Source organism: Pseudorca crassidens, chromosome 13 (genome assembly GCF_039906515.1).
Source record: "Pseudorca crassidens isolate mPseCra1 chromosome 13, mPseCra1.hap1, whole genome shotgun sequence".
Classification (NCBI taxonomy): domain Eukaryota; kingdom Metazoa; phylum Chordata; class Mammalia; order Artiodactyla; family Delphinidae; genus Pseudorca; species Pseudorca crassidens.
The window spans coordinates 7672714-7696976 of record NC_090308.1 but is presented as its reverse complement, the minus strand read 5'-3'; the positions used below and the strand labels follow the sequence as shown (position 1 = coordinate 7696976).

General features: G+C 51.2%; 1 protein-coding gene across 1 annotated transcript in view; it reads left to right on the top strand.

Moving 5' to 3' along the window:
- Positions 1–24263, top strand: part of IGF2R (insulin like growth factor 2 receptor) — a 109853-nt gene that overhangs the window by 73194 nt on the left and 12396 nt on the right. The window contains exons 28-40 of the mRNA XM_067701612.1: positions 4881–5011; positions 5240–5337; positions 10988–11124; positions 12261–12451; positions 13935–14061; positions 14736–14855; positions 15152–15408; positions 15673–15891; positions 17853–18002; positions 20151–20312; positions 21432–21639; positions 21968–22114; positions 23369–23603. Of these exons, the coding sequence (XP_067557713.1) occupies positions 4881–5011; positions 5240–5337; positions 10988–11124; positions 12261–12451; positions 13935–14061; positions 14736–14855; positions 15152–15408; positions 15673–15891; positions 17853–18002; positions 20151–20312; positions 21432–21639; positions 21968–22114; positions 23369–23603 (2182 nt within the window). The remainder of the gene's footprint in view (positions 1–4880; positions 5012–5239; positions 5338–10987; positions 11125–12260; positions 12452–13934; positions 14062–14735; positions 14856–15151; positions 15409–15672; positions 15892–17852; positions 18003–20150; positions 20313–21431; positions 21640–21967; positions 22115–23368; positions 23604–24263) is intronic.

Sequence of the window (24263 nt, the reverse complement as noted above, 5' to 3'; positions counted from 1 at the left end):
TGTTTCCTTAATTTCTCTTTCTGATTTTTCGTTGTTAGCATATAGTAATGCAAGAGATTTCTGTGCATTAATTTTGTATCTTGCAACCTTACCAAATTCATTGATTAATTCTAGTAGTTTTCTGGTGGCATCTTTAGGACTTTCTATATATAGTATCATGTTATCTGCAAACAGTGACAGTTTTATTTCTTCTCTTCCAATTTGTATTCCTTTTATTTCTTTTTCTTCTCTAATTGCCATGACTAGGACTTCCAAAACTATGTTGAATAAGAGTGCTGAGAGTGGACATCCTTGTCTTGTTCCTGATCTTAATGGAAATGCTTTCAGTTTTTCACCATTGACAATGATGTTTGCTGTGGGTTTGTTACATATGGCCTTTATTATGTTGAGGTAGTTTCCCTCTATGCCCATTTTGTGGAGAGTTTTTATCATAAATGCATGTTGAGTTTTGTCAAAAGTTTTTTCTGCGTCTATTGAGATGATCATAGGGTTTTTATTCCTTAGTTAATATGGTGTATCACATTGATTGATTTGCATGTATTGAGGAATCCTTGCATCCCTGGGATAAATCCCACTTGATCATGGTGTATGATCCTTTTAATATGTTGTTGGACTCTGCAAGTATTTTGTTCAGGATTTTTGCATCTATATTCATCAGTGATATTGGTCTATAATTTTCTTTTTTTGTGATATCTTTTTCTGGTTTTGGTATCAGGGCGATGGTGGCTTCATAGAATGAATTTGGGAGTGTTCCTCCCTCTGCAATTTTTTGGAAGAGTTTGGGAAGGATGGATGTTAGCTCTTCTCTAAATGTTTGATAGAATTCGCCTGTGAAGCCATCTGGTCCTGGACTTTTGTTTGTTGGAAGATTTTTAATTGCAGTTTCAATTTCATTTCTTGTGATAGGTCTGTTTATATTTTCTAATTCTTCCTGGTTCAGTCTTGGAAAATTGTACCTTTCCAAGAATTTGTCCATTTCTTCATAGTTGTCCTTTTTATTGGCGTATAGTTCGTTTGTAGTAGTCTCTTATAATCCTTTGTATTTCTGCAGTGTCAGTTGTGATTTCTCCTTTTTCATTTCTAATTTTATTGATTTGCGTCCTCTCCCTTTTTTTCCTTGATGAGTCTGGCTAAGGGTTTATCAATTTTGTTTATCTTCTCAAAGATCCAACTTTTAGTTTTATTGATCTTTGCTGTTTTCTTTGTTTCTATTTCATTTATTTATGCTCTGATCTTTGTGATTTCTTTCCTTTACTGACTTTGGGTTTTCTTTGTTGTCCTTTCTCTAGTTGCTTTAGGTGTAGGGTTAAATTGTTTATTTGAGATTTTTCTTGTTTCTTGAGGTGAGATTGAATTGCTATAAACTTCCCTCTTAGAACTGCTTTTGCTGCATCCCATAGGGTCATTGTGTTTTTGTTGTCATTTGTTTCTATGTGTTTTTTAATTTCTTCTTTGATTTCTTCAGTGATCTCTTGGTTATTTAGTAGCACACTGTTCAGCCTCCATGTATTTGTGGTTTTTACAATTTTTTTCCTGTAATTGATTTCCAATCTCATAGCGTTGTGGTCAGAAAAGATACTTGATACAATTTCAGTTTTCTTAAATTTCCTGAGACTTGATATATGACCCAAGGTGTGATCTATCCTAGCGGATGTTCCGTGTGCACTCGAGAAGAAAGTGTATTCTACCACTTTCAGGTGGAAAGGTCTATAAATATCAATTAAATCTCTCTGGTCTGTTGTGTCACTTAAAGCTTGTGTTTCCTTATTTTCTGTTTGGATGATCTGTCCATTGGTGTAAGTGGGGTGTTAAAGTCCCCTACTATTATTGTGTTACTTTTGATTTCCCCTTTCATGGTTGTTAGCATTTGCCTTATGTGTTGAGGTGCTCCTATGTTGGGTGCATAAACATTTATAATTGTTATATCCTCTTCTTGGATTGGTCCTTTGATCATTATGTAGTGCCCTTCCTTAGCTCTTGTAACAGTCTTAAAGTCTATTTTATCTGATATGCGTATTGCTACTCCAGCTTTCTTTTGATTTCCATTTGCATGGAATATCTTTTTCCATCCCTTCACTTCCAGTCTTTATGTGTCCCTAGGTCTGAAGTGGGTCTCTTGTAGACAGTATATATACGGGTCTTGTTTTTGTATCCATCCATTCAGCCAGTCTGTGTCTTTTGGTTGGGACATTTAGTCCATTTACATTCAAGGTTATTATCAATATGTATGTTCCTATTACCATTTTCTTAATTGTCTTGGGTTTGTTTTTGTGGGTCTTTTCCTTGTGTTTCCTGCCTAGAGAAGTTTCTTTAGCATTTGTTGTAAAGCTGGTTTGGTGGTGCTGGATTCTCTTAGCTTTTGCTTGTCTGAAGAGCTTTTGATTTCTCCATCGAATCTGAAGGAGATCCTTGCTGGGTAGAGTAATCTTGGTTGTAGGTTTTCTCTCTCATCGCTTTAAGTATATCCTGCCACTCCCTTCTGGCCTGCAGAGTTTCTGCTGAAAAATCAGCTGATAACCTTATGGGGATTCCTTTGTATGTTATTTTCTGTTTTTTCCTTGCTGCTTTTAATGTTTTTTCTTTGAATTTAATTTTTGTTTTATTAATATGCGTCTTGGTGTGTTTCTCCTAGGGTTTATACTGTGTGGGACTCTGTGTGCTTCCTGGACTTGGGTGACTATTTCCTTTCCCATGTTTGTGAAGTTTTCCACTATAATCTCTTCAGATGTTTTCTCAGAGTCTTTCTTTTTCTGGGACCCCTATAATTCTAACGTTGTTGCGTTTAGCGTTGTCCCAGAGAGTCTCTGAGATTGTCTCCAGTTCTTTTCATTCTTTTTTCTTTATTCTGCTCCTCGGCAGTTATTTCCACCGTTTTGTCTTCCAGCTCACGTACTCGTTCTTCTGCCTCTGTTATTCTGTTATTGATTCCTTCTAGTGTATTTTTCAGTTCACTTATTGTGTTGTTCATCTCTGTTTGTTTGTTCTTTAGTTCTTCTAGATCTTTCTTGAGCATTTCTTGTATTTTCTCAATCCGTGCCTCCATTCTATTTCCGAGATCCTGGATCATCTTTACTGTCATTACTCTGAATTCTTTTTCAGGTAGATTGCCTATTTCCTCCTCATTTTATTTGATCTTGTAGGTTTTTACCTTGCTCCTTCATCTGTGATATATTATTTTGCTGTCTCTTTTTTTGTTGTTTGTTTTTTTATGAGTGGGATTGTGCTCCTGTCTTACTAGTTGTTTGGCCTGAGGCTTCCAACACTGCAGTTTGTAGGCTGTTGGGTGGAGCTGGGTCTTGGTGCTGAGATGAGGACCTCTGGGAGACCTCACTCCGATGAATATTCCCTGGGGTCTAAAGTTCTCTGTTAGTCCAGTGGTTGAGACTCAGAGCACCCACTGCCGGAGCTTTGGCCTGACCTCTGGCTTGTGAACCAAGATCCTGCAAGCCGTGAGGGGTGGCAAAAAAATTAAAAGAACAATAACAAAGTAAAAAATACAGTTAGACTAGGAAACTAACAGGTATGTTAGAAAAAATATATAAAAAAAAAAAAGGTGGAAAAGGCCTTGGCTGTGGAGGGCGGGGCCTTAGCAGGGGCAAGATTTGGCTGGTGGGCGGGGCCTGTGCTTAGTACCCACAGGGCTGGAAAAGGCCCTGGGGGGTGTAGGGAGTGGGGCTCAGGCTCAAGGAACAGAAGGGGCCCAGGCGTGCCTCCCGCCCGCAGGGGACCCCACCTGGGAGCCCAGCAGCCTTCCTGGGTTCGAGTGGGTGGGGCAAACGCCCTTGCTCCTTTCCCGCTCCTCTGGTCCTGGAGAGCCGCCTCCCTCCTGCCTCTCCTGTTCTCTCCTGGCCTCCCTCCTATGTCCCCAGGATCAGCCCGGCCTGGAGGGGACCTCTGAGGGTGTAGGACCTGGTCGGGGAGCTGTGCAGACTTCCCTGGCCGATTGGGCGGGGAAAACGCTGGGCCTGCTCCCTGCTGATCGGAGCCCCTGGGGGTCCCTTCAGGCATGGGAACCCCTCCCCACCTCAGCCACCCCTCAGGGGCGCCGGTCCTGTCGGGTCTCCACTTCTCCAACCCCCTCAGCCCCCCACATCCTACCAGTTTGGTCGGGGGTTCTTCCCGTTCCCTTAGATGTCAGGGTCCCCCACCAGCATCCGGCAGGCGCCTTAGTTGTGGGGAGATGCGAACTCTGCGTCTTCCCACGCTGCTATCTTGGCTCCGCCTCCGGCCCTCCCCCCCGCCCCCGCGTGCCCAATGATGTTTCTGATTTCACTTGATTTTTGTCATCATGACATGTACTGATAAGTGTTGTTAGTGTTTATTTCATTCTTATTTAGCAATACCAGTTACCAATTCTGAGATTATATTCTTCTTTTTATTCCAACTTTGGGACGCACTGGACTATTAATGGGTGTTCTGAGGTAGTACTTTCTAGAACTGAGACAAAGGGGACACATTTCATACAGGGTTGGACTGTAAAATATATAAGACAGGCTGTTGGTCCTCATGCTGTCTCAGCATCTGGGCCAATGATGATAAGTTTAAGAATCTTTAAGAAAGAAGTTGAAGTAGCTGATGGGGTGAGTACATGGGCCTCCCTGAGGGGCTGTGAAGAGGAAGTGCTATCCTCTGAGCTCGTCAGGCCAGGGGTCTCTGTACGTCATCGATCCCGTGGTCAGTCTATAAGATCGTAGCCTTGGGCGAGAGGAGGACTGATTCTGGTCTCTACAGTGGCACGTGATGGAGCCGGTGGTCCAGTGCCAATAGGCCAGGCACACTTGGTCGTGTGTTTGTTCAGCGTGTGTGAGGCACCATGTCTGTGTTGACCAGCCTGGGGCTTCCTGAACTGATCCTTGTTGAACTGGCTGCTTCTTGAGCAGGTCTCCTTACGCAGAAGCTGACCTATGAGAATGGGGTGTTGAAGATGAACTACACCGGTGGGGACACCTGCCATAAGGTGTACCGGCGCTCCACGACCATCATCTTCTACTGTGACCGCAGCACCCAGGCGGTGAGTGTGCTCAACCAGCAGGGGGCCGCTCTGCCCTCACCCCTTTGCCTTTGTCTTTACAAAGTGAACCTGCTTTTACGTCTCATAAAACTTCCTGGTCACTGTGTTCACACCTTGATCAGTCTGTGTAGAGTGTAGTGAGCAGGCCCATCCCTTACCATTTGCATCCTTAAAGCGCCGACTACCTGACGTGTCCCGTTTCACGGACATGTCTCTCCACTTCCGCAGCCGGTGTTTCTCCAGGAGACTTCTGACTGCTCCTACTTGTTCGAGTGGCACACGCAGTATGCCTGCCCGCCCTTCGACCTGACCGAGTGCTCCTTCAAGTAAGTCGATGCGGGTGTTGACCCTGGGGCAGTCACGTTTACTTGATAATATCTTGCTTTAATAGTTAGTGGCCGGGGGCTTCCCTGGTGGCACAGTAGCTAAGGCTTCATGCTCCCAATGCAGGGGGCCCGGGTTTGATCCCTGGCCAGGGAACTAGATCCCTCATGCATGCTGCGAGTAAGAGTTCACATGCCACAACTAACGAGCCCACATGCAGCAACTAAGGCCCGGCACAACTAAATAAATAAGTAAATATTAAAAAAGAAAAAAAAAAAGTTAGTGGCTGGGTGGGGGATGGGATTAGATTAGTCAGGTGATTTCTCTAAGCCTTGGTTCCTGAATGTTAAACTGAGGAGTTGGATTAGGGTAACTGCTAAATCCTTCACGACTTCCATATTTTTTGATTACCTTGTGTTAAGGTACAAGGAAGTGACTGGAGTTGAAACAGAAAACCTTGTATGATTCGTGGGTGTGAGTGGATTGGAGTGACCAGGGTGTCCCCTGGCCTCTGCACCTCCCTGGATGCTGCCTGTGTTTGGTGAAAAGGACGTGGAGAGGGAGATGGTGGAGCTGCATGGTGGGGTGTGCGTGTGTGTGTGTGTGGAGAGAGCACCAGGGGGCGACACCCACCCTGCAGGTTCTCAGCTGCCATCACCGGTCCTTTGTCCTGTTTCCTGTGGCTCACGTCGGCTCCTGAAATGAGGTGGTTGGCAGCTCCTGAGACAAGGTGGAGGTCTTCACTGTGTGTGAATTTCATCAGCGTCACCCTCAGAACTGTTACAAAATACACACCTTGGGCTCCATCCCTGGAGATTTTGGTTTCACGGGTCTACACCTTTGTGGATATTTAAGGGACATGCTGACGTTTCTGTTGCATGAGGACCCAGCCTGAAAAGAATCACTGAGTTACAGCATTCCATCCTGGGGAAAAATTAATCATTTCCCTGTTTCCTTCCAGTTTTTATCCTTAATTGAAGAATCAGTTAAAATGAAAGCTTATGCGTGTATATTGTATGAATTCATAAGTGTAGAAAACTGTGTCAGATGAAGTAAGCTTCCCCCACCTCAGCCTCATCCCACTTTCTACCGTGTCTTCTTGTAGTTCTGTCTGGAGCCTTGCATGACTCTACATGATCGATATACCCGTGCTTGTCAACCTCAAATGGTATCGGTCGACCCTGTCTTCAGACACCAGAAATGTAATTCTGGTCTCCTCTCCCCTCTCCCCTGCCCCGCGTTCATTAGTTCCATTTTTATTTCCTCTTCTGGCTGCCTTTAGAATACGGGATGATACCCTCTAAGCTCTGTTTCTTGTTTCATCACCTTTAGACATCTCTTGACTTCCCGCTAAGTAAGATGAGGGCCTCGGATGCTGCCTGTCCCTCAGCCGCTCCTCCCACTGCCTCAATGCCAGCAGGCTGTCGCTGGTGCATTGCCAAGGTTTAGAACATGTGTCTCCTGCTGGGTAACTCTAATGGTCTTACCTGCTTTATTCAGAGGGTGGTTCTAAAGCATCAAAAACTAATAAGTGGCGTTTACAGTATTGCATAAACATCATTTGCTGCAAAATCACACGGTCTGGTTGGATCTGCAGAGAAATGACATCATCTTGTGTCTCTTAGCTTCCTCTTAACTGAAGGAAGGTAGGCTTAGTGTTTAGGTCAGAAGATTCCCATTTGTTCTATTTCATAAGTTGCTCCGAAAATCATTCCACATTTAGTTTGCTTAATACTTGGAACATAGCTACCTCGAATAGGTTTTAAATCTTGGCATTTTACGTAGTCTTTCTCTTTTATTGTTGACAGAATGATATGCCTTCCCATCGTATCTCAGACTGTCAGGGCTCTTCACGATGCTGTGTCTGCGAATAATCACCGTTCTTCTTCGGGAAGGTCTCAGTTCGGATTTGGGCCGTGTGTTTTCTGCTCTTTGATCAGAGCTCATTTGGGGATCACTCCTGGCTTGGATCCCCTGCTTCTTGGATTTCACGCCCTTTGTCATGGCTTCCTTTTTCGTTTGGTTAGAGTGTATCCTCCTATTAGAGAGGTTGGATGGGAGAGAACCCACGCGTTGTCTGAAAATGCCCATAACTTGCTCTTAAATCTGATTGGCTGTAGTAGGATTACAGATTCAAATTAATTTCTCCTCAGTTTTGAAGGCATTGTCCCATTTCCTACAAGAACTGTGTATGTTTGGTGGAAAAGTTAATTGCTCATCTTCTGTTTTCGTGTTTTTACTCCGTTCTGGAATATTTTCTGAACTTGAGAAAATCAGCTATCCTTTGGAGATTTTCATTTGGAATTTCAAATAAGTCCTTCTAATCATCTCTGAGGATACTAATGATTTTTTTTTTGTTTCTTTTTAAAAAAATCTCACCATGCATTCCCTGAATTATAATTCATTTTCTTTTAATGGTTGCCTTAAACACGTATTTTTGATTTAATGGAAAGCTAAAGTTAGTAACTATACCCATCTCTCCAACAATAAAATAACGTAGAGTGTCGTAGCCCCAACACTCTCTCCCCATCTCCATGGTATTGTGGTCGAGTGCTTTTGTTCTGACGTGTTTTCTTACCTCTTGAATAAGTCATTATTGTGATTTTTAAAAATATCCATTGGTTGCTTGACTATATAAATTTCTTCTTTTGAAGAGGAAAAGAAATGTCTCTATTTCTTTGGCTTACTTCTTCCTCTTTGCATTTTACCCCTTGCTTTTGACTCAATTCTCTTTCTTTAATCTGTTTAGTATAGTGCTGGTTTGCAAACTATTTGCTTCTGGTCTCTGATGGGGTGAAGAGCTGTGTCCCCTTGCACTAGGGACAGCGAAGGAACCAGTGTCCATTACTGGTTCATCTTGTGGCGCTGGCTCCTTCCACGGTTGCTGACTGGTCCTGGGTACAAATCACACTGAGTCACACTGCTTGGTGGTTCGAACAGAGACTCTGTCGAGTTAAATATTGGTCTTTACTTGAAGAGGCTTAGTTTTATTGTCACTAGCTTGGTACAGAATTCCAGGTGAATACTTTTTTTGTGTGTGTCAGCACTTTGAAGGTAATCTACCATCTTCCGGTGCTTAGTATTGCTATTAGAGAATCTGCCCCCATCCGTCCTGTTTTCATTCCTTTGTAGATAACCTACCTTTTCTGTATATTTTCTCTCGTATTTGTTCTGCAGTCTCAGTCTGATTTGTTAGGTATGGCTTTGTTATTTATGTTGCTTGGAAGTTGATGCTTTCTAAGCTAAAGATGAATGTCTGTTACTCACTTAGGAATATTTGCAGTGATTGTATATTTGAAGGTTGCCTCTAACCTATTCTGTCTCTTTTCTTCTGGGACTTGTATTAATCATATTTTAGGCTTTCTTATTCTATCCACCATGTCTTCTATTTATTTATTTCTTTAATTTAAATTTATTTTTTTCATTTATTTATTTTTGGCTGTGTTGCGTCTTTGTTGCTGCATGCGGGCTTTCTCTAGTTGTGGCGAGCGGGGGCTACTCTTCGTTGCGGTGCACGGGCTTTTCATCGCAGTGGCTTCTCTTGTTGCAGAGCATGGGCTCTAGGAATGTGGACTCAGTAGTTGTGGCGTGTGGGCTTAGTTGCTCCGTGGCATGTGGGATCTTCCTGGACCAGGGTTCGAACCCCTGTCCCCCCTGCATTGGCAGGCGGATTCTTAACCACTGTGCCACCAGGGAAGCCCTCACCATGTCTTTTAGATATCTTATTTATCTGTTTTTGGACTGTATTCTGTTTCCTTAGACCTATTTCCAACTTAGTGATACTCTTATCAGCTGATTTAATTTGCTGTTTTGACTGTTCCCCTTCTTTAATTTTCATGACTGTCCTTTTCATGCTAGGAGTTCTGTTTGGTACTCTTTCTGTTTTAAAACTTATTTTAGAAACAGTTTATTATTTTTTTTTATTAAAAATTTTTTTAAAATTTATTTTGGCTGTGTTGGGTCTTAGCTGCGGCACGCGGGATCTTCGTTGCGGCATGCGGGCTTCTCTTCAGTTGTGGCGCTCGGGCTCAGTAGTTGCGGCGCGCAGGCTTAGTTGCCCCACAGGGCATGTGGGATCTTAGTTCCCCAACCAGGGATTGAACCCACGTCCCCTGCATTGGAAGGTGGATTCTTAACCACTGGACCACCAGGGAAGTCCCTGTTGGTACTCTGATTCATCATTTCTTCCCTCCATTCTACCCCCCTTCTTTTATTATAGTTACAATTTCTTCTTTTAGGTCTTTAACCATTTACAATAAGTTTCTATCCGATGGTCCATTATATGAAGTTCTTGAGGACCTGCTTTTGCAAATAAATACCTGTGTCTCCCACATAGGCTGGTATCAATGCCAGCTCCATCCTTTCGCTCTCATCCCATTTATGGCCCATCAACTTTCAAAATACCTAGAGTTCTCTCTTGCGGAAGCACCTCCCTGCCCTGGTTCAGGCCGTCTTCATCTCGCCCCTGCATCGCCGCAGTGGCCCCTCAGGGGGCCCCTGACCCACGCTGGGCTAGTCCCGCAGTGATTACAGTGGCCCCGTTAGACTGTAAGTCGGCCCAGGCTGTTGCTGTGCCCCTCGATGCGGTGGAGCCCGTCTCTGCTGGCTGGAGCGCTCCATGTGATGCTACGCTCAGCCCCTGCTGTGTCACTCCTCGTGTCTGCTCTGCTCCAGCCACATGGGGCTCCTTGCTTTCCTGTGGGTGCACCGGGCTCTCTGCACCTCAGGCCCTTTGCTCCCGCTGCTGCCTCTGCCTGTGCTGCGCTTTGCCGGGTCCCCGCGTGACTAGCTCTTCCGCGTTTTTCTGAGTTTATTCAGAGGTGGCCTCCTCAGGAAGGCCTTCTGCGGCCATTGTCTAAAATCTCACCTTCTCTTTCCCCTCCCAAACTTCATACCCACCTCCCTGCCTTTTTCCCTCTTCGCTCTAATTGCCACCTGACGTCTGTACGTTTTACAGTATTACTTTGTGACTTCTGCAGACTTCATAAAATGGGCGATTTTTATCTCTCCTTCAACACAGTAGCCGCAGTTGGCATGTAGTTTTTGAATGAATGGGTGATTCGCAGTCAGTCCCCTCTGATGTGCTGAGGTTACCGCCTGGTGAAGTGGCACCTGTGGCTGTCCTCTGTCTCCACCTGGGTCTGGCGCCCTGCAGAGGGAGTGTTTGTCTTGCTTACCATTAACTCTGCACCTGGCGTAGGGCTGGCTCTCGGTGTCTGTCCCTACTTGGGGTTCATGCAGTAAGTAAACCGTTACCTGAGCAGGTCCACGTCAGCCTGGTTTATTTCAGTGACTGTTGGTGTCCTCCAGCTTGGACAGGGCTGCCCGGGCTGCCCTGGGCGCTGCGTGTCTTAGCTGTCTGTGTACCCTTGTCTTCTCACCGGCCTGCGCAGGACAGGTGCTTACTCTTAGCTTTTTTTGGTTAATACATAATTTTGTTGAGCTAAGGCTTGACATTTCCTGAACTCAAGCTGTGTTGTTGTTGGTTCCGCCTGGATCTGGGAGAGTCCAGTGTCGAGTTCTGTCCCTGGCAGGGTCTGTTTCCCAGGGTGTCGGGAGTAGACTCTGCCTTTATACTGATCCTTTGCAGACGGAGCGCTAGACTCCGTTAGAATCCAGCCGAACCTCACCGTGGTGCTTTCTTTCCTTCAGAGACGGGGCTGGGAACACCTTCGATCTCTCATCCCTGTCGAGGTACAGTGACAACTGGGAAGCCGTCACGAGGACGGGAGCCACTGAGCACTACCTCATCAACGTGTGCAAGTCTCTGGCTCCGCAGGCCGGCTCGGGTGAGTGAGGTCTCTGGCGGAGGTGCTCATGGCTTGTAGTGAATTTATGGGTGAAGAGGAAGTAAGAGCGGATTCTTCGATGGCGCATTGCTCTCTGACACATGAGTGGTTTTGCCAAGAAGCAGCAGGAGCAATTATCTGAGGGTCTTGATGACCCATCCCTGGCGTGGTCCAGGATAAATCAGTGCTGAAGGCTCTGTTGGGAGCGTTGTAACCATTGTTTGAACGTGGGGAGCTGGAGGGTAGGTAGAAATAATCACCGTGGCAGGTAATTCTTAGCCAGGGCAGGAGATAGGAGGGTGGGAAATGGAGCTCTGGGTATGTGCCCCTCTGTATTCATTGAGAGCAGAGTGGGTGGGGTCTTGTTAGGATGCACCCAGACCCTTGGTGCCCGTGATGAGGCTAGAACTCAGTTGTGGCCGTGCAACTGGGAGCAGCAACCCACGGAGACCTTGGTGCCGCCCGCGGCCCCCTGGGATCCTGGGGACGAAACTTGTCCCGTTTTCTTGGAGTTTTACGCAGCCTCGCTGAGGCAGCCTCTTGTCTGGCTCAACTCACAGTGGGCACTGTTGCTGTCTTTTTTTTTTTTTTTTAAAAAAAAACAAAAACCCAGAAAGTTATTTTTCTCCTCTGCATGGTTGAGGCCGTGGCCCACTTCCCCTCGCTTTGTATGCTGGCTAGATTGGTGACGCCGAGGCTCTTATTAATCCACGAAGTGGGACCCATTCTTTACCCAGCGCAGATGACTCAGACATTTCGGGGACTGGGAGATTGGCACAGTTCTTGGTGACTTCTTAAAGTAAGATAGCACGTGAACAGAGGCCATTTAAAATGTTCCACGGGCGTAATCTAGGTGTTTCAGCCTCATCTCGTTTGGGGATCAGGAGTAATTGAGGCTGTTCTGCCTTGAATTCTCCCCACACCTCATGCTCACCCCCAACCCACCTGTGGTAAAATGGCGTTTCATGGAGTGAGAACTCATGGTGTCACTGGCATCTGACTTAATGAGAGAAATCACTGATATTTTGAGGTAGTTGTTAGAATCAACTGTGTCACGTGCCGGACGTTACGTCCCTTAAGTCCTAGACTGGACAGGGGCTGACGGTCACTCTTAATTGTCTCTGCTTGTGCTGCAGAGCCGTGCCCTCCGGAGGCGGCTGTGTGTCTGCTGGGTGGCTCCAAGCCCGTGAACCTGGGCAGAGTGAGGGATGGCCCTCAGGGGAGCGAGGGCATGACTCTCCTGAGGTACGTCGATGGTGACCCGTGTCCGGACCAGATCCGGAAGAAGTCAACCACCATCCGCTTCTCGTGCAGCGAGAGCCAAGTCGTAAGTGACGCAGCTGTCTCGGCCCCAGTGCGAGTCCAGGGTCAGCGAGACCGATGTCTCGCTTCCTGGGATGTGAGTTGAAGAGCTCGGGGTGACCCAGCCTAACAAAGGGCGTGGGCGGCGCGGCTCGGGCCCGTGGTCCCGGGGTGTCCACCCTGGCAGTTCTTGTTCCAGAATTCGGTGGTTCTCTTGGGAGTCTGACTCAGATCCCTGAAGGCCGCAGAGGGAACTGGTGTTTGGTAACCTGCCCTTGTCCTCATGAAGGCACTTGGGTAAAGCAGAAGGTCGGGCAGACCCGGTTCCAAGGTCGCTCTTCCACTTCCTGGCCGTGGACCTCGGTCACTTAACCTCCCTAAACAGGGCACCTGTTACCAGCACGAGCTCGGCCTGTCCTGCCAAGTCGCCATGAGGTTAGAGAGAGGCGGCGTGAAGCGCCGGGCACTGTTTCTGGCCTGTGGTTGGTGCGTGGGAACTGGGTTCCCGTCTCATCTCTGGATGGTTCCTTCCCTGACGGGTTGGTACATGCAGTGCAGCAGGTGGGGGCTGAATTATTGGTTTCTCTGGACTGTGTTTTCACCGCGGGAGCATCTCTGCCACGGAGATGAAGGTGCAGCCTGTGTGCTGTCTTGTAAGATTCGGGAGTGAGGTCAGGCTGGCCCAGTGCACTCCATCCTCAGTGTCAGGACAGACCACCACTGTCCAGCTGCGTGCGGCCAGCTGTGGCGGGAGGAGCCTGAGGTCTGCCCCCTTGACGGGGTGGCAGCTGAGGTTCCGCCTCAGGTGGCTGTGCAGAGGCTGAGCCTGGACCCCTGTGCTGCTGGGGTCCGGACTCTTGGGCCCCCATAGACTAGCTCAGCTGTGTATCTGAGGAGAGAGGCTCACGGCAGAGCAAGACAGCTGCTTGGTCCGTGGAGGGCTCTGCACGCGGGTGCCGGGGGCTGGTTTATCTGGGAAGGAGGGCGCTGCTGCACGAGTCTTACCCTTTTACCCTCGCTGTGTGGACGAGACACGTCTGAGAGGCAGGGAGCCTTAGCCCGGGTGGTGGAGGGATTAGTTAGTTCATGACTAGTTCTCCCTGAGGGTCTTCCTGTTATGTCCATCATAACAGATGTCGGTTCCGTTTTTCAGGACATTATCATTTATTTCCTCATTCGTGCCTCACAGTAGCCCTTTGAGCATCCTTCGCCACCCTGTCCCCGACCCCACCTCAAAAGCCTTAGCTGTAGGAAAACGTCCCTGCCCCCCGAGTGGATTTCCGGCTCTGTCTCACCCTGTGTGTGTCAAGCCCCCAGGGGTATCTCAGGAGCAAACCCTGACCCTTTGCTTCTCCCCAGTCCGCCCTCGTCCCGTGAAGACACCGAGACGGGTGTGTCACGGGCCTGTGGTGCGTCACAGGGGAGCTCCTGCTTGGCGCCAGTGGGCGCTGTTACCTGCGTCAGGCGCGCACCCTGTCAGCAGCTGTCTGCCCTTCGCTTGTTTCTAGAACTCCAGGCCCATGTTCCTCAGTGCCGTAGAGGACTGCGAGTACACCTTTTCCTGGCCTACAGCCGCTGCGTGCCCTGTGAAGAGCAACGTGCACGACGACTGCCAGGTCACCAACCCCTCCACAGGTGAGGGCCGCTGCCGGCCACCCGTCCCCACACCCTCAACACACACACAGTGCACACACACACAGGTACACACGCATACACGTGTACACACACGTGGGCGCACGTGCATGCAAGCGGTGAGAGAGACCCAGTGTGAGGCTGGGGGGCAGGCGCACCCCGGGCAGCAGCAGCATGTCCTGTGGGTGCGCGTTTGGCCTTTTCTGCTGGATCTGCCCGGTCCTGTTGACTTGTGGTTCTTCAGTGGAGAAGAGACTAAGCACCTCCCTGAAAGCCGTGCTCCCCGTAACTCCTGTTTCTGGGGTGCTGGTCCCAAGCTTTAGGCTGGCGGAGCTGGAGTCAGTCTTCCGTTCCTTTCAGAGTTGACGTGGGGCAACGAGGAAACCACAGGATCTCAGCTCTGGGGCCCGGAAAGGTTTAGGGGTGGGTCACTGGCAGCGGGAGGGATGCCGACGGGCCCTCCCAACCCCACTGGAATCGCCGTGGCCCAGGCGCAGGAGGACGCCCTGAGCTGCTGTCTCCTGGGTACTTTCTAGCTGTCAGGAAGGTTTTGGGGGCCGCGTCAGTGAAGGGGGGCGGTGACACGTGACAAGGAATCAGGAGGCCCGATGGCCGGCGGGATCTGTGTGTGAGCGCCGGTGATGGGTCACGGTGTCCCCATCCTTTCCCCCGAGCAGGACACCTGTTTGACCTGAGCTCTCTAAGCGGCAGGGCCGGGTACACTGCCGCCTACAGTGAGAAGGGGCTGGTCTACCTCAGCGTGTGCGGGGACAACGAGAACTGCGCCCCTGGTGTAGGTGAGTGTGTGTGGCCCGCCCTCCCGGCCCCGAGGTCGGCCTCGGTCTCCGCGTCCCTCCGGCGAAGAGGTCAGATGCCTTCCTTCATCGGCAGCGGTGGGCTGGTAGGGGTGTGGGGGCTTCGTGGCCACGTGATGGAATACTAGATGTGTAACGTTTGCTAAAACCACACGGGACCCTCCGGAGTGTTGGCTGTGAATTTCAAAGTCTGGTCCTGCAGAAAGTTCTCATGGGAAAGCGAGTGGTTTGAATCCGTAATTGTGTGTTTTCCGCTCTCCCTTCTGTGTTTGGGACAGGGGCCTGCTTCGGACAGACCAGGATCAGCGTGGGCAAGGCGAGCAAGAGGCTGAAGTACGTGGACCAGGTCTTACAGCTGGTGTACGAGGACGGCTCCCCCTGTCCCTCCAAGACCGGCCTGAGCTACAAGAGCGTGCTCAGCTTCGTGTGCAGGCCCGAGGCGGGGCCCGCGAACAGGCCGGTGCTCATCTCGCTGGACAAGCAGACGTGCACGCTCTTCTTCTACTGGCACACGCCCCTGGCCTGCGAGCAGGTGGTGAGTCGGGCTGGGCACGTGTGGCACGGCCCCCCAGGGGCCCTGTTCCACCTCTCCTGCGACTCCCTCGGGCCCCCAGCCTGTCTCCCCCACTCCTGGGGCCCCCGTCATACTTGGTTCCAAGTGCCCGACGTTAGGTAGCCAAGCGTTTGGGGGCACTGCTTCCACCCCTCGTGCTTTTTCGGTTCAGCTTCTATTGTCGTGGGTGCCTTGGTCAGGAACACGTATTGCACACACCAACGAGGCGTGTTTCCTGCTTGACAGATGGAATGTTCTGTGAGGAACGGCAGCTCCATCATCGACTTGTCCCCCCTCATCCACCGCACCGGGGGGTACGAAGCGTACGATGAGAGCGAGGACGACGCCTCTGACACCAGCCCTGACTTCTACATCAACATCTGCCAGCCGCTGAACCCCATGCACGGGGTGCCTTGTCCCGCCGGCACCGCTGTGTGCAAGGTTCCCATCGACGGCGCCCCCGTGGTGAGTAGGGAACCAAGGGCGGAGACCATCCTGCAAGATTTTTAACAACCTCCTTCATGCCGTGTTTCTGGCTTTCACTGGAGAGTTTTCAGGCAGAAAGAATGGGGAAATGAGCCAGGACCACGTGAGTGTGAGTCCACTAGGGGAGGCGGGCTGTAAGGAATTGCGCGTCGAGCTGTCGGCGGAGGAGGGTAGTCAGCAGTTACGGGAGACAACGTGGACACACACGTGTAGACACACTGTTTTGTATCAGGTCAGGAGGCTCAAGGGTGTCGATGGAACTTGCTTTCTTGGCTTACACGCGGGTCTTGTGTCATTGAAACGCTTGTGAAGTGCAGGCAGGTTCTTTGGTAAATGAGTTGTAATTAAGGGTATAAGCTGCTTTGCTAATAGCCAAGTATTCTGCCTTCCGTTATAGATTTGGAACTCTAAACCTTGTCTCCATGAGTTGTATTCACGGTTTGTGAGATTCTTGGTATGTTTTATTTGAAATGCATCTCAAAAGTGGTGTGTTTCTCTGCATTCTTTAAACAGTGAGTCCTGTCATAAGGTATCTAGATGTCCTTTTAAAAAATGAATGTTGGCTGTGGTGTTGGTGGGGAGAGATGTTGGGAGGGGTGGGGAAGTTGGCCGTGTTATGAACTTGACAGAGGCGTAGCTACGTGACAAGTGCAGGGCCTGGAGCAACCAGATGTTGGCAGGAAGTGCTGTGGTGTCAGCCTTTCTAGTGGTGCGGGGGGGAGCCTTGGTGTGAACCACTTGCTTACAGATCCAGTCTGCTTTTCTCATCTGGCTACCTTTTCTCAGATTTAAAAAAATGCAGGAAGTTCTCTAATTAGAGAACTAATTAGAGTGTTGTGTCATTGTGGACCTAACGTGCCCCACAGTGGTGAACAAAGCACGTTGTGGCTTCATTCACACACACATACTCAATACACACATACTCATCTCACACACACACACTCATCACATGCACTCATCACACACTCGTCACCCACACACTCACACGAGTGTGAGTCACATGCACACACACAGTCATCACACATGCACCTCACACCACGCACACTATCACACACAGTCACCACACTCATCTCAGTCATCTCACACACGCACACATCGCGCACACATCACACACATCTCGTCACACGCATTCATCACACAGTCATCACACACACTGTCATCACACACACTCATCTCACACATCACGCGCTTATCACACGCACACATCACGCACACTCATCACACACCTCACACTTTGTCACATGCATTCATCACACACCCTCATCTCACACTCATCTCACACACATCACACTCATCGCAAACTCATCTCACTCATCACACGCACACTCACACACGCACAGTCATCACACACACGTACATACACACTGTTCCTGGCCGGGCACTTTGCTTTCACTTGCGTGTTCATTTGCTCGAAAACACTTGCTGAGCAGCCAGTGTGTTCCAGGGGCTGTGCGAAGCCGCAGAAGACGGCGGGGGGTGAGTAAGCTTGTGCTCAGTGCCCCCTGAGGCCACACTGTGGGCACCACCGAGGAAGCAGCTGTCCTGGCGCAGTGCTGGGCAGGAGGAGACGGGCATCGTTGGGGCAGCCACGTGGGCTCCTGCTTCCCACCAGCCGGAGCCAGAGACTGTGCAGCCGCCCCGGTGTAACTGGGGAGAGAAATTCCTGTTGCCTGGAATCGTCAAAAATTGACCCTGAGTAGAAGTAGAACCATTGTTATTAATGTAGGACCGAAACTGATAACCACTCTGGCAAACTGAGGTTTCTTTGTGGTGCCTTCCTGTCAGGACGTTTCAAGTGAGCTGCTGTTGACCCAGTGTCTTTAGGTGCTACTCATCTTTGAAACAGATGGCATGTAATTTTTGCAATTCTCTGCTAGCCGTTTCTCCACTAACTTGGGGAAAAATTACTTTTCTGAAACATTGCTTTTTTCTTTGTTTAGGATATTGGTCGAGTCACAGGACCTCCGATACTCAATCCCATAGCCAACGAAGTTTACTTGAACTTTGAAAGTACTACTCCTTGTCTGGTGAACAAGCGTTTCAACTACACCTCGCTGATCGCCTTTCATTGTAAGAGGGGTGTGAGCATGGTAAGTGAGCGCCTGTCTACAAGGTAGGAGCCAACGTGTGGGTCGATGGACCAGAGCTGGAAACCCATAAAATCTGTTTCGGACCAAGAATGCCTGTATTCACAGCGCCTGTCTTGCATCATGTGGTATGCCAGTGGTGCATGGAGTAACTTAAAGCCATTAATTTAACAATAAGTAAGCCCACCCTGAGTTACCAGGGCAGAGTTTGCTCACAGAGGCCTGTTGTAATTTAAAAATGTGAAACACTTGAGCATAGAAGCGGCCTTCACCTTTGCCTACCAATATACAAAAGTGTCAACTTTAGTTTTTTTTTAAAAAATTATAACATTACTGATCTTATTCGGAAGTCAGATGTTTTGGCAGCTGTAGTCACTCAGGACATAATCCAAATTTTGGAAGTTAGCAAACGAAAGAAGACCTCTGGAATCAAAATAGCTACAACAAATTCGTACAATCTGCTTTTAAGGAGGCCACTGATTTTTGTTTTACATGCACTTAAAAAACAGAACTGGTTTCCATTAAAAAAAAAGTGCTATTTTATAAAGAGTTTTGCATTAGTTTTCTCTCGACCTCGCTCTGAGAATGGGAGATAAATTGGTAGATTGTGGCCCCTGTTTTGCACTGACTCAGAAGGGCCGCCTGATGTCACATGGCTCTGCAGGGGCAGCTGGGCGCCCACCCACTGCTCCAGTGGAGAACTCTTTGCTCCAGGCAGCCTAGCTTTCGGCCCCTTACCTGTGCTTCTGAAATCTCTAAAACTCCAAAAACTTAAAATCCTTTGATGTGAGTGGACTGGGGCTACTTATGGTCTGTATCTGTCTCAGCTAACATGAATATGTGGAAGTGTTAATGTACTTGATTACAGGACCGTGTGTGTGTGTGTGTGTGTGTGTGTGTGTGTGTGTGTGTGTGTGTGTGTGTGTGTGTAAGAAACGCATATCCTGAACTGCCTGGTGATGAATTCTAAGGCTCTTGTGGCTGAAGGAGTGCAAGTAAAGGTCGTGGTTCTGTAACATAGAATCTCAGTAAGATGACATTCTGATTCCCTGGCCTATAGCAGGTTTGTGAGGGAGGGGGGCTGTGGCTGCCACAGATGGGTGACTGGACAGTGGCAGGAAGTGGCCCGGCAGCGGCCTGCTGAGGAGGGACAGACAGTACCGCCATTGAGAGAAGGGGGAGAAACAAACCATTGCTTTCTGGGGCCTCTGCATATAGCGCCCCACAGCTCCCAGACAGACCTTTCCCTGTTCAGAGACTGTTGGGTGTGAGGATAATCCCGAGTGATCAAGGCGAGGGAAGCCGTGATCGTCGGCTCCCTTGTCTCTGCAAGTGGGGGCGTCTGGACACACGTCTGCAGGTACCCCTGGACTTGCGCTGATCTCGGAGCAGCGGTGCGCTAAGGGTGATCAGTAATTTGGGGTTTTAGAAACGGTATCTCACGCTGCATGTGCAGTCAAGTTTGGAAAGATTTTCAAGGAGATTTTATTTCCTTGTCTCTTATCTTTAGTGGAGATATTTTATTCACTTACATTTATAGAAAAACAGATTTTCAGCTACAGCTAAAAATGAAATTCCTCATCTGTTTTTGTGGCTGTTGCTGAATGAGGGAGGGAGAAAGCACCTTGATTTATATGTATTTCTGACACTTGGCCTGTGGAATGTCTTGCCAGGTCACTTCTCTACCTTACTGTAAACATCCTCAGCTTCCAGAGACGGTGGAGCAGAGATGCGTACAGAATCACCTGCCTCCGTCCTTTGCAGCGGGAGGGTCTTGGTTTCACACACTTCTCTGTCACGACGTTTAAAGATCCCTCCCTTTCTGCCTTTGAGCTGGCAGCGTGGAGCATTGAGACGCTGTCCCTCTCTAGGTGCAGGGCCACAGCCTAGGGGCAGCGAGGAGCTGGGGCGTGGGCAGGCCTGCCTCGCAGTGCTGGAGGGCAGTGCTGCTTCCTTGCCGCTGGCAAGGGCGATGGCTCCCTCCTCTTGGAGAGGGGCCACCGTGGGTCACCCTGAGCCCCTGGCGGTCTGGAGGCAGCGCAGGAGCCCGCAGCCCCCGGGCAGGTGTCTCTGGCACTTGGCGGGGGAACAGGGAGGACGCTGTGCTTATTAACCCGCGTGGGTTCAAGCCCGAGCCCTTCCTTAAAACAGGGGACTCCGAAGCTGCTGAGGACCAGCGACTGCGACTTCGTGTTCGAGTGGGAGACCCCGCTGGTGTGTCCTGACGAGGTGAAGGCAGAGGGCTGCTCCCTGACGGACGAGCAGCTGCACTACAGCTTCAACCTGTCCACCCTCTCCAAGAGCACCTTCAAGGTAGCGCTGCTCCCCCGGCGCCGCTATCTCGGGGCCGCCGCCTGGGTTCTTTCTGACGCTCGCTTGCATTTCGCAGCGTGGCACGTGTGATCATTGGAGGACATGTGGCCACGAGGCAGTGCATGGCCGGGGGTGGCCTTGCTCTGTCCCGGGTGGGGCTCGGACGGTGTGCAAACCAGTCGCGGCTCACACCTGAGACGAGCGTCGCGGCCAGAGCGATTCTTTGTTTTGGAGGGTTTCGCGGCCTGGTGAGGGGGCAGGGGGGCTCTTCATGTCGCAGATGGAGAGCAGGTGGCCGCTCGTGTGTGACCGCGTGTGGACACGTGTGTGACCACGTGCCTGTATGGGGCGAGGCCGGCAGAGGCCACGTGGACCCCCTCTGTCTCCAGCGTGACCACAGAGGTGCCGGGGGGAGGGAGCTGTGGGCCCCCCGACTCGAACATGTTTGGGTGTGTAGGGGGCTGGTCCAGTCCCGGCCTGAGCGCTGAGGACTGTTTGTTATGTGTCTGGGGCCGTGGCCTACGTCCCTGTGATGTAGGCATTGCTAAGTCGTATGGCCGTGGACCGAGCCCATGAGATCCCCTGCCTCCCAGGGGACGGCAGCTGGTGAGCGGTGAGCTCCGAGTTGCGTGCCCAGGTGCCAGCGGCCTGGCTGCTGTAACAGAGACCGTGCCTGGGTGCAGGCCCTCCTGACAGGTGCGCAGCAGGTGCGGCCTGCAGAGGCTGGGCGGCAAGGGAGGCACCTTCGGTCAGGCTGCGGCCACTCTGCGCTCAGCTCTCAGTCCTCGGCGCTCCCAGGTTACAGGCGGGACACGCGGGCTTCGGGAAGGGGGGCCGAGCTGGCTGGGGTCTCGCAGCTGCCGCCCCCCACGGGCCCACGGGAGCACGGCCAGCAGGGCTGCCACCGGAGGGCAGGGCCTCGGCGTGGAAGGCGCCCAGCGAGTGGACAGGGCGTCGCCCTCTGGAGGGCGTCAGGGCCCCAGAGGAAGAGGTGAGCGCCAAGGCGCCCGGGCACAGCCTGCGGACCCAGCCGCCACTTGCCGCCACGCGCCCGCCTCCCGCAGTGCTGGCCCCCTGCACCTGGAGACACCTCACAGCCGCGGGGTGATGTCTCTCCAGGTGACCCGAGACTCGCGCACCTACAGCGTCGGGGTGTGCACCGCGGCTGCGGGCCTGGACCAAGGAGGCTGCAAGGACGGAAGCGTCTGTCTGCTCTCCGGGAGCAAGGGGGTGTCTTTCGGGAGGCTGGCGTCGATGAGACTGGATTACAGGCACCAGGACGAAGCTGTCATTTTAAGCTACGCCAACGGAGATAATTGTCCTCCAGGTAAATCTTTGCAGGGGGTGCATTTTACGTTCCCAGGAAACATGGAAGTAGACCTGGCAGGAGGAGAGAGCTGAGGAATGATGCAGTAGGTGCTGCGAGCACTGGGACCTTGGCTCAGACCATGGGACGATCCATCCCAACAGCCCTAGGTGTGAGCTCTCAGGCCCGCGAACTGCTTGTCATATTGTGGCCGGGAGGCCTGGCTTCCCTGCGTTGGCTGGGGATGACCATATCTACGGGGAATCCTTGTTTGAGGTGACGGCGCCTGGTAAGGCACAGCCAGCGTGGTGCTGATAATCAGGGTTACGCAGACTTCTTCTCTTTCCAGAAACTGAAGAAGGCGACCCGTGTGTGTTCCCCTTCGTGTTCAATGGGAAGAGCTATGAGGAGTGTGTTCTGGAGGGCAGGGCCAGGCTCTGGTGTGCGACCACCGCAAACTACGACAGAGACCACGAGTGGGGCTTCTGCAGACACTGTAAGTGGGAGAGCGCCAGGTCCCAGCCAGGCCAGTGAGGTAGCCTTGTACCCGTTGGAGGCCTGCTTTGTGCTCAGATCTTTCTGGACGTCCAAGTAAACGGCAGTGATTCTGTTGCATGTAATCTTCTAGCCAGGCCTCTTTTCCATAAAGAAAAGTCATCTTTAATTGTTTCGTGGGGCGTATTGCGTAACCGTGAACATGCACCGCGGCGGGGCCAGGTGAGGGGCAGGTTCGAGGTGGTCAGCTTGCCCACTCCCCGGCTCGAGGGACTTGTGTCCACACACCAGTTTTCAGCACCAGTGATTCATGTTCACTCTCAGCAGAATTGCTACTGTCCCGGGTCTGCAGGGTGCTGGTGGGGTGATCAAGCCTGCAGGGGCTCGTAGGTTGACCGTCTGCTCTGTGGGGGGCTGGGCTGGGCTGGGCTGGGGCGGGGGTCACGGCCAGCCAGGTCCAGCATCCTTGCTGCTGCCGCGTGGAGAACCGGCACACGAGGGAGTCCTAGTAACACGTGTGGCACAGACTGATGCGAGTTCCCAAGGATGGCGATGGGATAAATGCACGAGAAGTTGTTTAGTGTTTGTAAGTCATCAGGGAGCAAAATGATACAAATTAAGGAGTCAGAAACGGTAAGTTTACAAGGGACAACTGTAGCTCTCTGTGGAGGCTTATTGGGCCAGGACCTTTCTCCTGGTCTGTCGGATGACGCGTTTTTAGGTAATGAATTACAGGTATCTTATTGTTACTGTTTCCTTTTTTTTTTTTTTGCGGTACGCGGGCCTCTCACTGTTGTGGCCTCTCCCGTTGCGGAGCACAGGCTCCGGACGCGCAGGCTCAGTGGCCATGGCTCACGGGCCCAGCCGCTCTGCGGCATGTGGGATCTTCCCGGACCGGGGCACGAACCCGTGTCCCCTGCATTGGCAGGTGGACTCCCAACCGCTGCGCCACCAGGGAAACCCCTGTTTTCATTTTTTATTGCCATTCATACATTAATCGAACACTGAATACCTGTCTGCAAGGCACCACGCTATCGCTGTGAGCTTGATGAGTGCAGAAGGAGATACTGTGCCCCGAGGGAACTTAGTCTATCTAGGGTTGAGATACATGAACACAGCGAGACCTGGCCGGGGCTGCGTGGGGAGCGGCCAGGGATGCACAGGGTCCCTAAGGGCCAGCGCAGCGGAGGCGGGGAGGAGCCTAAGGTCGAGCAAGGGACAGGCCGGGTCTGACTGGTCCCCGTGTGCTGCCCAGCCAACAGCCACCGGACGTCCGCGATTATCTTCAAGTGCGACGAGGATGCCGACGTGGGACGGCCACAGGTCTTCAGTGAAATCCGTGGGTGCGAGGTGACGTTTGAGTGGAAAACCAAAGTCATCTGCCCCCCGAAGAAGATGGAGTGCAAGTTCATCCAGAAACACAGGACCTACGACCTGCGACTGCTGTCCTCCCTCACCGGCTCCTGGTTCTTTGTCCATGACGGGACCTCGTGAGTGCCCGCCCCCCACCTTGGCCGCGTGCCGACGGGCTGGGTGCTTGGTGCTTGAGCGCAGACTCTGAAGGCAGGATGACCTCGTTCCTCTGACGCTCAGGGCGGCCTGGTGCGCGGCGGGTGGTTTGGGAGCAGAGACGACAGAAACCTTCAGAACCCAGAGAAGCTACTGGTCAGCTGTGGGCCTGGTGGAATTAGTCTCGGTTTGGTTCATGTTTGTGAGGGGCAGCCGTCCGTGGCTGTGTGTGTCGGGGCGCGTGAACCGTCCCAGCTCTGCTACCCCAAGTCCCTAGGCCATGCTGGCCCGCGGTGGGTTAGCTGCACTGACTGCTCCCTGCATAGAGCCGTCCCCCAGGCGCTCCGGGATCCTTCCGTCCACACGGCCGGGGGGAGCGTGGAACTGGAGGGCCTAAGCCATAAGCGAGGGAACGACTTGCCGGGGTTTGAGCCGCTGCCTGTCCTGACTCTAAACCACCCGGGTCTCGGGGCTCACCCCGCGTGCCTGGTTGGCACACTCGCTTCTTTGGCATCCAGCCGCTCTTTGGCCTTTCTTTACCCAGAGACCTGTTTCAGTGCTGCGTCCAGAGGTGCTGTGAAATCCTTGGCTATCAGAGCGATTACCTTTTCTGAAAGGAATGGAAGGAGCTGCCCCTGAGT